The 13393-nt window shown below is 50.9% G+C and overlaps 1 protein-coding gene across 3 annotated transcripts in view; it reads right to left on the reverse strand.

The window, feature by feature from the left end:
• The window catches only part of LOC135251772 (receptor tyrosine-protein kinase erbB-4-like), a 340021-nt gene that overhangs the window by 83913 nt on the left and 242715 nt on the right, over positions 1 to 13393 (reverse strand). For all 3 annotated transcript variants that reach the window (XM_064329533.1, XM_064329531.1, XM_064329530.1), the window contains exons 5-7: positions 9767 to 9832; positions 5049 to 5167; positions 2766 to 2907 (exon numbers count right to left, since the gene is read on the reverse strand). In XM_064329533.1, the coding sequence (XP_064185603.1) occupies positions 2766 to 2907; positions 5049 to 5167; positions 9767 to 9832 (327 nt within the window). The remainder of the gene's footprint in view (positions 1 to 2765; positions 2908 to 5048; positions 5168 to 9766; positions 9833 to 13393) is intronic.

The raw sequence follows: 13393 nt of genomic DNA on the forward strand, positions 1-13393 counted from the left end.
GAATAAGAGCAATGTGATAGTGCAGCATCCCACCAGTGAATCACAGCTACTACATTTCACACATCAGTCTGAGGCCCACATAGACATGAGAACTGCAGCATCACAAAGAGGATCTCCTTATTTAAAAATACAGGGGAAGCTACTGAATGAATTCTGACGGTCCACAGCAATGGTGAGCAATCCTGTTCCTGGAGATCTACCAACCTGTAGGTTTTCACTCCAACCCTAACAATGCACACCTCATTCAACAGATACAGCAGGGCTGCCCAACCCTGTTCCTGGAGATCTACCATCCTTTAGGTTTTTACTCCAACCCTAACAAGGCGCACCTCACTCAACAGCTGAGCTGATAATTAGTAGTCAGGTGTGCCAAATTTGGGTTTAAATGAGGATGGTAGATCTCCAGGAACATGGTTTGTTACCACTGACCTGCAGTAACGCTCCCTGCAAACAGATGACTCTAACAGACAGAACACTGTGTGTGTGCGTGTTGATGTTAATACGGTGAGCTCTCTTGGGGAGCGTCTGCTGATTGGGGGGGGCGTATTAAATCACATCCCCTGTGACTGCCTCCTCTCTCCGTCCCAGCGGAACCCACTCTCTGTTACAGGGGTGTCGAATCCTATCTCTGAGAAGGGCCGGTGTGAGGGGAGACGTTTAGTTTTAGCCCAGCACTACGGAACCTGATTCAACTAATTAAATCAAACAGTGATGATTAAATAATGACGGTCTTCAATCAAGAACTTGATAAGTACAATCAGCCGTTGTAGTGCTGGGCTACTACAAAAGCCTGCACCCACACCGGCCATTTTCGGATAAGATTGGACACCCCGGCTATATTATATCCTAAAGACGTGTCCTTCCTCTCCCTGCAAAAAGGGTCCCGTCCAGCACTCTGGGCTGAGGACCCTGGTGTCCTGTAGAGAGACCCGGGGCAGGGCGGAGGTGGTGGGAGTGTCACTTTCATTAAAACACTTAAACTGCCCCTGGGAGATTTGTGGAGCCAGAATGGCGCCCAGTGTAGTCAGAAGAACAGCGCTATAAGGAAGTGGCCTGTGTTTGTGGGAGAGAGTGAGGACATGGAGTAAAGCACAAAGAACCCGACTGGATCGCATGAGTTCAGTCCCCAGCACAGCATTCAAGTCGCTGAAGTTGTAGCCTTTAATGAAATTCTTTACACTGCTTGCCTCGGTAAAAAAACAAAAACAAAACAAAACAGAAAACAAAACAAAAAAAACAGGCAAGTGCATGATGGTGTTTTATGTGCACTGCACTTTGGGCATCTGCTCAGTTAAAATGCAGACTGCACACTGCAGGGAACAGAGCTACGGTCACTGGTGACACCAGCCTGGGGAGGTCTCAGCCTGGGGGGGTGCGGGGGTGGACTCAGCAACAGACTCAAATAAGAAGTGAGGGCCGGTGGTTGGAGCCTCAGACAGCCGATCAGAGGCAGGGGAGGGGGGTGGACTGTGTCCCTAGTAGTGCTCAACCACCATCTTCAGGCAGGCACCCACTACAAGCATAAACCCAGGGATTTAAATGTCAGTGTAGCAAAGTTCCACCTCCAAACTTCCCAGGACACCTTCGTCCCTGCTGAGTCAGTAAATGTTAATTGCCCCCCCCTCGCCCCCCCTCCTCGCACTGCTAGCCCCAAGGCCATGTGTGACGGTTAGCGGGGAGGGGGTCTGTCCTTAGCTTCTTCCGACCAATCAGCGTGTTGAAACCACTTCCATTTGTATAATGGCCGAGGTCAATGCTGTACGACTTTAAGGACAAACAGGAATGTTTGTCTCGTTACAGTTGCTGAAAAAACCACAATAAATAATACAGGTGCAATGGTAAAAAATACAAGATCTGGATCTGAATCCATTGCACAAGCCTGAATGTGAATGTGGAATCCTGTAGGACTACTCATTCTGTGGGTCTATAACCAGACTTTCCCAGCGTGAACTACTACAAAACAGCCATTTATGATAAACAAGGAAATCCTTCTGATCATCTGTCTGGTTTTCACTCTCGTCGCTAATGCTTTGTATCTCAGTGTCTTTCTTTGTAGTGTGCAATTTATGTGCACAAGAGAACTCCCAACAGCGTCTTGAAAACCTACAACAGAACACCTACTCATCTCAGATGTTGAAATCAGTAAGAAAATGGAAGGCGATGGTGTGTGATGTGTGTGCCTCAGTTATTTTTTTCTTCTTATTCTTACTTTAACCTAATGTTCAAGACAGCCTTTTATCCCTCATGAACAAAAGCCAAAAAATAAGGAGCCAGCAAATTCCACTGCCGTGGAACTGACTTGATTATCAAGCAAAAAAGGATTCTTATTTCTGTGATTTCCATTGCTTTTGTACATAACTTATTGAGGGAAAAAACAAAAAAACAAATGGCTTTAAAACTATCCATTATTTATGTTCTATAAAGTATACTCCAGATATAGTGTAGAGATGTGTGTGGATGCATGCTGGTGGGTGAGGGCTTGCATACTCAAGTGTGTGTGCATGTTTGTGTGTGCGTATGCGTTGATTCTTGAGTGCATGCTGGTGCATGTGCGCATTCAAGTGCGTGCACCTTTCTATACATGCACGTGCACTTATTTGTGAGTGCACGCTGGTGCATGTACACATTCATGTGTGTGTACACATGTTTCTGTGGATGCTCGTGCGCTGGTGCACGTGTGCATGCTGGTGCACGTGTGTTTGAGAGTGCCCGCTCCTCGCGTGTGTGCATGCACGAGCTCGCGTGCAGGGGCGGGGGGGTCTTACGTGGACACTTCTTGACGCAGAACGCTCCGTAGGTGTACTTGGCCTTGGGGTTGTGCTCCAGCTGGAAGGTGGTGGGGTTGTAGACGAAAGGCTGAGGACACTGGGTCACGCACGCGCCGCTGTCGTTGAAGTTGGTGCAGGCCTGTCAGATTAGCAGATGTACCATTAGCAGACAGCGTTGGCAGACGTAGCATTAGCAGCCAGCGTTAGCAGACACGGCATTGGCAGAAGCAGCGTTGGCAGACATTGTGCTAGCAGGCGTAGCATTAGCAGACAGTGTTAGCAGACACAGCATTGGCAGAAGCAGCGTTGGCAGACATTGTGTTAGCAGGCGTAGCATTAGCAGACAGTGTTAGCAGATGTAGCATTAGCGCACACAGTATTAGCAGACGCAGTGTTAGCAGTTGTAGCATTAGTAGACACAACGTTGGCGGATGTAGCATTAGCAGACGCAGCGTTAGCAGACGTAGCATTAGCAGTCAGATGCTTTCTCAGCATGTGTCAGCCTGTGCTAATGTCTCCTCCAGACCTCATGATTCACTTTTATTGATGAGGTTGTGAAGACATCATTCATCACAGATCATCTACTGCACAACCCCGTTAAATCTTCAAACGCAAGTCTGAGCTGATGCACGCCAAGGCGCACAAGACTTTCCCTGTCTTCTGTCGGTAAATTACTGAGGTGCAAATAGTAATAATTGTAACCACTGATGCAGGATGGCATTTAGGCGATGAAGAAGTGAGAATTTCTTCTTTTAATGTCTAATTCAAGTGGAGGGAGCTCAATAAATCATAACCAAAATGTTGGAACTCCTGGAAAAGAAGTTTCACACTGACACAATAGACTGATGGAAACTGGAGCCAATGAGCAGAGGGGCTGTGGCGGCTGGCTTATTTTAAGCAGTGCATTCTGGGAGAAAATGGCACTTTGATGGCATCTGCACAAAGAAAGCAATCCATTACACGACCTTATTTTTACATGTCAAGAATGTCTTGAGCTCACGGCATGAATGAGTTCTGTGAGTTTGTCCCTCGGAAAAAAACAACAGTGCGGACGTGCAAACAGCAGACACAAAACAGTTCAAAAAAGATGCGCATTTCTGTACGCAGTGCCTAACCACATGCTGTACGTTACTTTCGCCCGTTTTTGTATTTGAAGATGTAACATAAGGGAGGGGTTTGTGTAGTGGGTGTTGTCATGGTGATAAGTGATTGACAGGTCGGGGGCGGACACCAGTTTTTGTATTCGAAGATGTAACATAAGGGAGGGATCTGTGTAGCGGGTGTTGTCATGGTGATAAGTGATTGACAGGTCGGGGGCGGACACCCGTTTTTGTATTTGAAGATGTAACATAAGGGAGGGATCTGTGTAGCAGGTGTTGTCATGGTGATGAGTGATTGACAGGTCGGGGCGGACACCAGTTTTTGTATTCGAAGATATAACATAAGGGAGGAGTTTGTGTAGCGGGTGTTGTCATGGTGATGAGTGATTGACAGGTCGGGGGCGGACACCCGTTTTTGTATTTGAAGATGTAACATAAGGGAGGGGTTTGTGTAGCGGGTGTTGTCATGGTGATGAGTGATTGACAGGTCGGGGGCGGACACCCGTTTTTGTATTTGAAGATGTAACATAAGGGAGGGATCTGTGTAGCGGGTGTTGTCATGGTGATAAGTGATTGACAGGTCGGGGCGGACACCAGTTTTTGTATTCGAAGATATAACATAAGGGAGGAGTTTGTGTAGCGGGTGTTGTCATGGTGATGAGTGATTGACAGGTCGGGGGCGGACACCCGTTTTTGTATTTGAAGATGTAACATAAGGGAGGGGTTTGTGTAGCGGATGTTGTCATGGTGATGAGTGATTGACAGGTCGGGGGCGGACACCAGTTTTTGTATTCGAAGATGTAACATAAGGGAGGGGTTTGTGTAGCGGGTGTTGTCATGGTGATAAGTGATTGACAGGTCGGGGGCGGACACCCGTTTTTGTATTTGAAGATGTAACATAAGGGAGGGGTTTGTGTAGCGGGCGTTGTCATGGTGATGAGTGATTGACAGGTCGGGGGCGGACACCAGTTTTTGTATTTGAAGATGTAACATAAGGGAGGGATCTGTGTAGCGGGTGTTGTCATGGTGATAAGTGATTGACAGGTCGGGGGCGGACACCCGTTTTTGCATTTGAAGATGTAACATAAGGGAGGGATCTGTGTAGCGGGTGTTGTCCTGGTGATGAGTGATTGACAGGTGGGGGCGGAGGGTGGAGGGCGGAGGGCGGTGGGGGACGTACGAAGCAGTCGGTGTCTTTGGGCCCGGAGCAGCCCCCGGCGCACTCCCGGTGGCAGCAGTCGCTGACGTAGGGGCCGAAGCAGCGGCCGTCGCACTGCTCGGCGCACACCGTCTTCGTCACTGCGGAGAGGAGGCAAAGAGGCGTTACCACGACAGCGATCACACCGAGCAGACACCGCACACTTTGCCCGTCGCCGTGGAGACGGGGAAACGCGACTCTCGAGATCGGACATCGGGCCGCCGAAAGAGCTAGCTAAGCTAAGTTGTGAGCACCGTGCGCTCACAACGTAGCCTCTGTAGCTGCGAGCAGAGAGTAGAGCAGAACGTTGAAATGAGGAAACCAAAGTGTAGAAGTGCAGGAGTATGAAAGTATGTTTTCTGTGTTTATCTAGTGAATCCTCAAACGGGTTAATTTCCGATAGCAGAGAAGCAGAGCCCGATATCGTTGCGTAAAGACCAGTCTGCGCATCGCCAAAGGAATAAACAGTAAAAAAGCAGGATACGTGTGTCTGCTGGCTTTTTTGGTACTGCACTACCAAGTTGCATAATCACTGTACTGGAGAAAAAAAAACAACTACAGCTTTAGACTACCATACATTGTAAAAAAAAAGTTAAATACTGGCAACTGGGTGGCCAAATCCTTACCCTATATATAGCAGTGGCAATATGTTAAGCATACGGTATCAGGCGGTATCTCTAACAAATGTTAAATGTATTTCAGTGTTTCATCATAAATAATATAATTATTTATCTTATAATAAAAAAAATAAATAAGCAAGCACTTTTGTTATGTAGGCTATAAAGAACTCACTGCACATGCAGTATCTCATCAGATATAAACGCAATAAACGTATCGGACATTGGTCGCATCCAATATGGTTAGCGTCCTTCCAATAATTACGCTATCGCGTGACTGGCCGAGGACGTCAACACAAATGTCGTTTACAAAGGGGTTTGTAATGACCGTTATGTGCGTCACTGCCCACGCCCTGTTCTGCGGCAAGAGCTCCGGACCGCAGGCTTGGGAGGCGCTCAGCGAACGCGGAGGATGGCTAACGCCCGGGAGAAGGCCATGGGGTTTCAGAGCGAGCGGTCAGCCGCTGCTCCGTCAGTCCGTCATGTGACACGACGCCGCGCTCCGACGTGTCCGCGCTGCGTGCGCGCGCGCGGCGTCCTCCACCCCTCGGCAGGTGTCATCGAGCTGACAGCTCGCCATACGGACTGTAACCCCCCCCCCCCCCCCACGCACTCGCCAGGTCGATGACAGGTACGTCAGAACCAACGGGGCGGAATGGGAGGGATGAGCCCCACGCGCGGTTGGCGGGAAGCCGCCGGCGACCAGGGTGTGTGGATCTGCTCTGCTGTTCATTCCTTTCTACGCCACCTCCCCTTTAACCCTTTAAGGCACGGGTGCTCAAATCTGGATATCGAATCCAAAACCACCTGGCCCTGGTTTTCGTCTCCCCCCAGGTAATTAACTGAATTCGTACTGCTGATTGCCAGGGAAAAGGGAGGATGGAAAACCAGCAGTTCTTCTTGGACTCCAGGGGCCATGGTTTGAATGACATGGCCATCAGGTGCACGATCACAGACTTCTGATCAGAATGTTCTTAACTGAACATTCTAATGCTGATGTAACAATCACTACTGGAGACTGAAGTCAGCAAGTTGAGTTCTAGAACACTGACAGAATTTAGAAAAAAAAATAAAATAAAATACGTTCAAAAATTCCGACCCTTCAAAAGGTGAAAAGGCATGTCTATTTCTGTGTGTGTTTGAGCATCTGCGAGTGTATGTGCTTGAGTGCGAGTCTGCGTGTGCAAGCATTTGTTGGCGTGTGCATGCATGTATCAAGGAGAACCTCTAAGCGCTGGAAATCGGGATATTAATCACGTCCCTCGGTGATACATGCGTTTTCCTCTCGATGCACCGCACCGACACGTTTGAGGGGGAAAGTACGGAGCCTGTCGCCGCCTTTACATTATGTATTGCGAGACACTCGCACGGTGATGGATTCAAGATGACCCGCCGCAGCGAGACCGCGGACCTGCCTTCCTCGGTTACAGAACATCAATGAATTCTATTATTGCGTGTAAAAATGAAAAGGCGCACTTTAAAGAAGAAGAAAAAAAAGGGACATTTTATCAAACAAATTACCTCACCAGCAAACTCCAGCATGTTGATCTATTTGCTATTAGACATCCACTTAAAACTGCCGCCTGGCCCTACAATAAAAACCATCAATCTCATAGACTATGCTGAGCACCTTCAATTTCTACTGGGTAGGAGGCGGGGGGCAGTGCGGGGGGGGGGGGTGTCAAAAGAATTAATCAGCGGGGAGGAGAGGGGGGGGTGTTCTGAGGTGATCCTGGCGTATTTTATGATGCAAAACTCTCTGTTTTGCTGGATCATTTGATTTCAAACTGAAGTCACTCGGAGGTGTGGATGAGGGGGGCCACAGGGCTGGACTCAGAAGCGCCTGCGCTGCCTTCTAATCCACGCGCTTTCCGCCTCGACCGGACGCCTTACTGCCGAACTGATCCAGCAAAAAAGAAAAAAAAAACTTAAGTAATCAATACTTAAAGAACACAGTGTGATGCTAAGCCACGGCTAACAAAACCTAGTGTAACATCTTAACTACTAAAAACAAAGAGAAAGGCTAAAAATAACTTCAGCACGATGCTAATTTCCTTTACCGCCTGGGCAAAATACTACGCCGCCTGTGGCTAGCATTCTAGATGTATAACAAAAGCGGCACACCATGTGTGTGCGTGTGTGTGTGTGTGTGTGTCTAGGTGTGTGTGTGTGCCTGTGTGTCTGTGTATATGTGTGTGTAAGTGTGTGTGTGTGTGTTTTGGGGGGGGGAGGGAGGTGAAGGACGACAAACTGACATGCCACCTAAAATATCCCGATGACCTTCACTTTGCATAGAACCTCATTTCCAATGATCTAAATACAATGGAACATTCAGAGAAAAAGAAGAAGGCAAGCCCGCAATAAAAGCAGGAGGAGAAGGAGAAGAAAAATGAGAAAGAGAAGAAGGGATCTACACAAGAGAAAAAGTGAGGTGGGGAAGAGGAAAAGTAAGTAAAGGTGGAGAGACAGGGAGGAGTGATAGCAGACGCAGGGGGACGGGAGGCAAAGATGAAATGATGAAGGTAAGCGGAGGAGAGGATAAGAGGAGGGGAGGGGCAGGCAGGACGACAGGAGATGGATACAGGAAGGAGAAGGAGAGAGATAAATGTGACAGAGGAGAGAGGGAGGGAAGTGACAGGGGGATAAAACAGAGGAGAGGAATCTCAGAAAGAGAGAGAGAGAAGCGAGGGAGCGGACAGAGAGGAGAGAGGAGAGCGGTGCTGCGGTAGATGAATCACGTTCACTGAGAGGCCGGGCGGTCCGGCCGTGTCTCTGATTAAGAATGGCCCGCTCGGCCGATAACATGTTTATGAGATTTATGTATCGATTTCGGTTATTTTCTATTACAGGGACGCGCGATTTACCGCCGCCCCCCTCTTCCCCCGAACGCGCACCCCTGACCGCTCCTCACTGTCCCGCCGCTGGAACGGAAAGGACACGGCCCGAGATTTAAGAGTGCTGAGAGAGAGAGAGAGAGTGTGTGTGTGTGTGTGTGTCTGAGCATGTGTGTGTGCGTGTGCCTGTGTGTGTGTGTGTGTGTGTGTGTGTGTGTGTGAGTGTGCCTGTGTGTGCCTCTGTGTGTGTGAGTGTGTGTGTGCGTGCGTGTGCCTGTGTGTGCCTGTAAAACTGCTGCAAGTAGTCACTGAAAGGAGGTCTGCTGGTGCTTTTACTCCGGATGTGGGAATGGACACATTTGAGAACATTAACACACACGCAGTCCCGCAATCACCCACGACGACCCATCCAGCGCGGTGAATGACAGGCGGAAGAGCAGGAACGAGCCGAAACGAGAGGAGAAAAGAGGAGAAAAAAAGAGGAAACGAACTGGGCGGAAGAGGCAGGCGGCGACCGACTCGGGTGTGGGAGAGAACGCAACAACGCAGGACGGAACGCCGCTCGCTCGCTCTCCGCCGCGCTTTTCCCATGATGCCGCGGGGGCCAGATATAATTTCGCTGATAGCGCTAAAGAGTGCACTTGTCGGCGGCTGTGGGCGAGAGACGCAGTCTCTGCTCCCGCTGGCTTTTGTGAGTAAAACCCTCGACTCTCCCCGCAATTATCTACCACAGGGGCGAGTGGGGGGTAGGGTTAGGCCAAGCGCTAGGCTAACCCGCTATCGTTACAGGCTCTCCTGACATGGAGACAAGAGCTGAAGCCGGCACAGCGGCGAGATCAGGCGTCATAGAAACGGTCGTCGGGGGAACTTCCTGTTCCTACAGATTTTGGGGTGGGGGGGGGGGGGGGGGGGGGTGTCCCCAGCTTCCCTTCTTGTTGGCAGCGGCTTGATTTGATATGGTGATTTTTTTTTTGATACAGATTATCAGCAGATCTACGCTGCATCCATATCCTAACATTAAGAACTAAAAGATGACCTTGCAGTACAAATTATGATTTAAAAACCGGCAAGGGTAGAATCAAAGGCTCAGACTGTTTACCCATTAAGATGACAATCCTGGGTCCTGACAGACTACTTCTGTGAAAGTCAAACCGCGTGTGTGTGAGGTTGCGTGCAAGGGAGGGTGGGGGGGTACTGCTGAGGTCTCAATGTTGATCCTCGAGAATTCACAGGAGAGGGGGATACTCACAGATCTGGCACTCATCGGACCGGGGTCCCCAGCAACGGCCATTGCAGGATCGGTGACAGCGACCGCCTGTGGACCACAGTGGAGAAACACCATCAGACCCCCGCTACCCTCCCAACCTCCAATCTACCAGACCCCCGCTACCCTCCCCAATCTACCAGACCCCCGCTACCCTCCCCAACCCCCAACCCCCAATCTATCAGACCCCCGCTACCCTCCCCAACCCCCAATCTATCAGACCCCCGCTACCCTCCCCAACCCCCAATCTATCAGACCCCCGCTACCCTCCCCAACCCCAACCCCGATCCCAACCCCAATCTATCAGACCCCGCTACCCTCCCCAACCCCCAATCTATCAGACCCCGCTACCCTCCCAATCCCCAATATATCAGACCCCGCTACCCTCCCAATCCCCAATCTATCAGACCCCTGCTACCCTCCCCAACCCCCAATCTATCAGGCCCCGCTACCTCCCCAATCCCCAACCCCCAACCCCCAATCTATCAGGCCCCGCTACCTCCCCAATCCCCAACCCCCAACCCCAATCTATCAGACCCTGCTACCCTCCCCAACCCCCAACCCCCAACCCCAATCTATCAGACCCCGCTACCCTCCCCAACCCCGATCCCCAACCCCAAATCTATCAGACCCCGCTACCCTCCCCAATTCCCTATCTATCAGACCCCGCTATCCTCCCTACCCCAACCACCAACCCCCGATCCCCGTTACCCTGGCAACAGCCACTCCCCGCATGACCACCCATGTGGGGTGGGAGCCCACTGTTAGTCAGAGTCAGCCACCAGCAGTCAGTCCTCAAGCTAGCCCGACCTCATCCAGAACCTTCCTTAATGACTGTCACATTTGTCTATAGAATATCCTTACATTTACTATAAAAACTCTGATATTTGTATTTGTTGTTATTGCCCATTGCCGAATAATTCCTCATTTCCTCACGTACCAGTGCTATTGCCTGAGTTTATTATTATTATTATTATTTTTCCCCGTAGCCTGGAAAGATGAGAGGTTTTGTTCCGCAGGTGAACAGCAACGGGAGGGAGTCCGTGGGCATTAGGGATGCACTGGTGACCTGGGCTGACTCAGACTCCAGGACAGAGGGGTGAGCACGGCCGTCCCTCCCCCCCCCCGCGCCCAGCCTTCAAAAGATCCGGAGGGGGGAGGACAGACTCGCTGCCCCCTCAGCAGAGTTAATGAGGAAGGAGGGAATTCACAAAAACAACCCCCGCGGACCCCCCCCCGTTCACCCACGGTCACGACGGGGGACTCACGGAGCGAACGGCACCGGGGGGGCCCCCGTCTCTCTGCGCTCTCTCGTTCATTTCGCTCGTTCTTTTTCTCTTTCTCTCCCCGCCGGCGTGCGTGCGCTGCCATCGGGGTCTTAATTGACTGACTGATAATTACAGAGCGAGCGCGGCTGCCTGTTGAAGTGTCAGTCCCTTGCCCCCGCTCCTCTCCGGTTAAGAGTAATTATGCCACCAGGCTGGCTCAGCCCCTGGCTTATCTGTACAACTAGCTTCCCTCGTCTGTCTCTTCTTCCTCAGACAGCGCACCCCCCCACCCCCCCGTTCTAGAGCCGCTGGGATCACGACGCTCCTCAAAACAAACGAGGGGCAGCGATGAAGCACGCACTGCGTTACAGGAGATTACGCACTCTCAGAAAGGGCGCGCTAATGTCCGACGCAGTTTTTGTGTTACTACGTTTGTGCTACTGTCAACAAATCCTGTGTGTCAAAGTTACTACATTTGCGTTACAAATATGCAATCTGTGTGTTACAAAGAGAAACTTTTTTAACACAGACTGTGTTGAAAGTAACACAAAGTGTGTTGTCCTTAACTAGGTGTGTAAAAAAACGGCATGTTTGTGTTGTTTTTAACACTTCGTTTTTGGGGAGTGTACACAAAGTTAGTGCACTTCTAAACGTTGCCTGTTTCGTCAGTTGGCCCCAGATTGAAAGTGAGATGGCGGTGAGCGAATGGCCAGCGTTCAGCCACGTCCAGGCTGAGCGATTAGTGCTGGCTTCCGTCCCCCCCCCCCCACGTTTATGAAGCAAAGGGGGGGTGAGAGGGTGAGACGGGAGATATCCCTAACATGACAGGGAACGGAGATGGAAAACGAGGAGGTCACGTTCAGTCAGAGGTCACCCGTACCAGCATCTGAGTGATGGAAAGCAAAGTTCAAAGGTGACCCTCCTTGCTGTTGAAGCATTAGCCAGAGCATTAGCCGCGGTGTTCACAATGATTAGAGATTCTGATGCATGGCGAGCCTTACATGCCCCAGCATTACATGCCATAAGCAATAATCATGACTGAGCATGACTAATTTGGCATGTTTATCCTATCCGTCCATCCATTATCTAACCCGCTTATTCCTGGTCAGGGTCGCGGGGGAGCTGGAGCCTATCCCAGCATGCATTGGGCGAAAGGCAGGAATACACCCTGGACAGGTCACCCATCCATCACAGGGCCCACACACCATTCACTCACCGTTCACTCACACACTCATACCTATGGGCAATTTAGACTCTTCAATCGGCCAAATCCACATGTTTTTGGGGGCGACATAGCTCAGGAGGTAAGACCGATTATCTGGCAGTCGGAGGGTTGCTGGTTCAAACCCCGCCCTCGGCGTGTCGAAGTGTCCTTGAGCAAGACACCTAACCCCTAACTGCTCTGGCGAATGAGAGGCATCAATTGTAAAGCGCTTTGGATAAAAGCGCTATATAAATGCAGCCCATTTACCATTTACCATTTTGGACTGTGGGAGGAGCCCGGGGTACCCAGAGGAAACCCACGCGGACACGGGGAGCACATGCTAACTCCACCCGCCACCTTCTGGCTGTGAGGCGACAGTGCCACCCACTGCACCTCCTGTGTTTTAACACTGGTCCCATGCACTCCTAACAGACCCATAGCCACCTTTGTACAGCATACGAGGGGGGGCAGCACATCATATTGAGAACCTTCCGGAAGTTTCTTGGAATGCGGACGGCCAAGGCTAACGGAGGAAGAGCAGGGGGGCGAAGGCCTGTTTTCGGACGCGCTGCGTGCGGGTGTCCTGCCAGCCCGAGCGGAGTTTAATTGCAGCTCACCACACCGCCTAGAGCCACAACCGCTTCCATTACGCTTTAAAGCCTGACAACCCCCCCCCCCCCCACCCCCCACCCCCACCCCCGGATACTGATTACCGCTGACCTTGGCCCAAAGCCTCTCAGAAACACTGAGGCATTACACAAGGAGGCGTTTTCACACTGAGACCTGAGAGACCTGCAGCGACTCACATAAGTGAAACAAACCGGTCTGGATTCACGGACAGGAAGTCCTGCTCGTTTTCTGTCGGTGCCGAGCGACGCTAAAGACTTGAAGGGACAAGAAAGCAACCGCCAAACCGAACCGTCGCGGCGCGGAAAACCCGGCACGTTCAGAAGGGGGGGCAGCGGGGGTATGTGGCCCGAAGGAGAATGCCCCCCCCAGCAGCTCTTCCTTCTGCCTGCCCATGAGGCCCCCATGAGCTTTGTGAGGTTGAGGTGGGAGTCGTGTGCTGTCTAATACCTCTCCATTCACACACACCTGTGCAATCCACCCCACCCCAACCAACGATGTGTGCGCTTGGCA

The sequence above is a fragment of the Anguilla rostrata genome, chromosome 3, assembly GCF_018555375.3.
Source record: "Anguilla rostrata isolate EN2019 chromosome 3, ASM1855537v3, whole genome shotgun sequence".
NCBI lineage: Eukaryota > Metazoa > Chordata > Actinopteri > Anguilliformes > Anguillidae > Anguilla > Anguilla rostrata.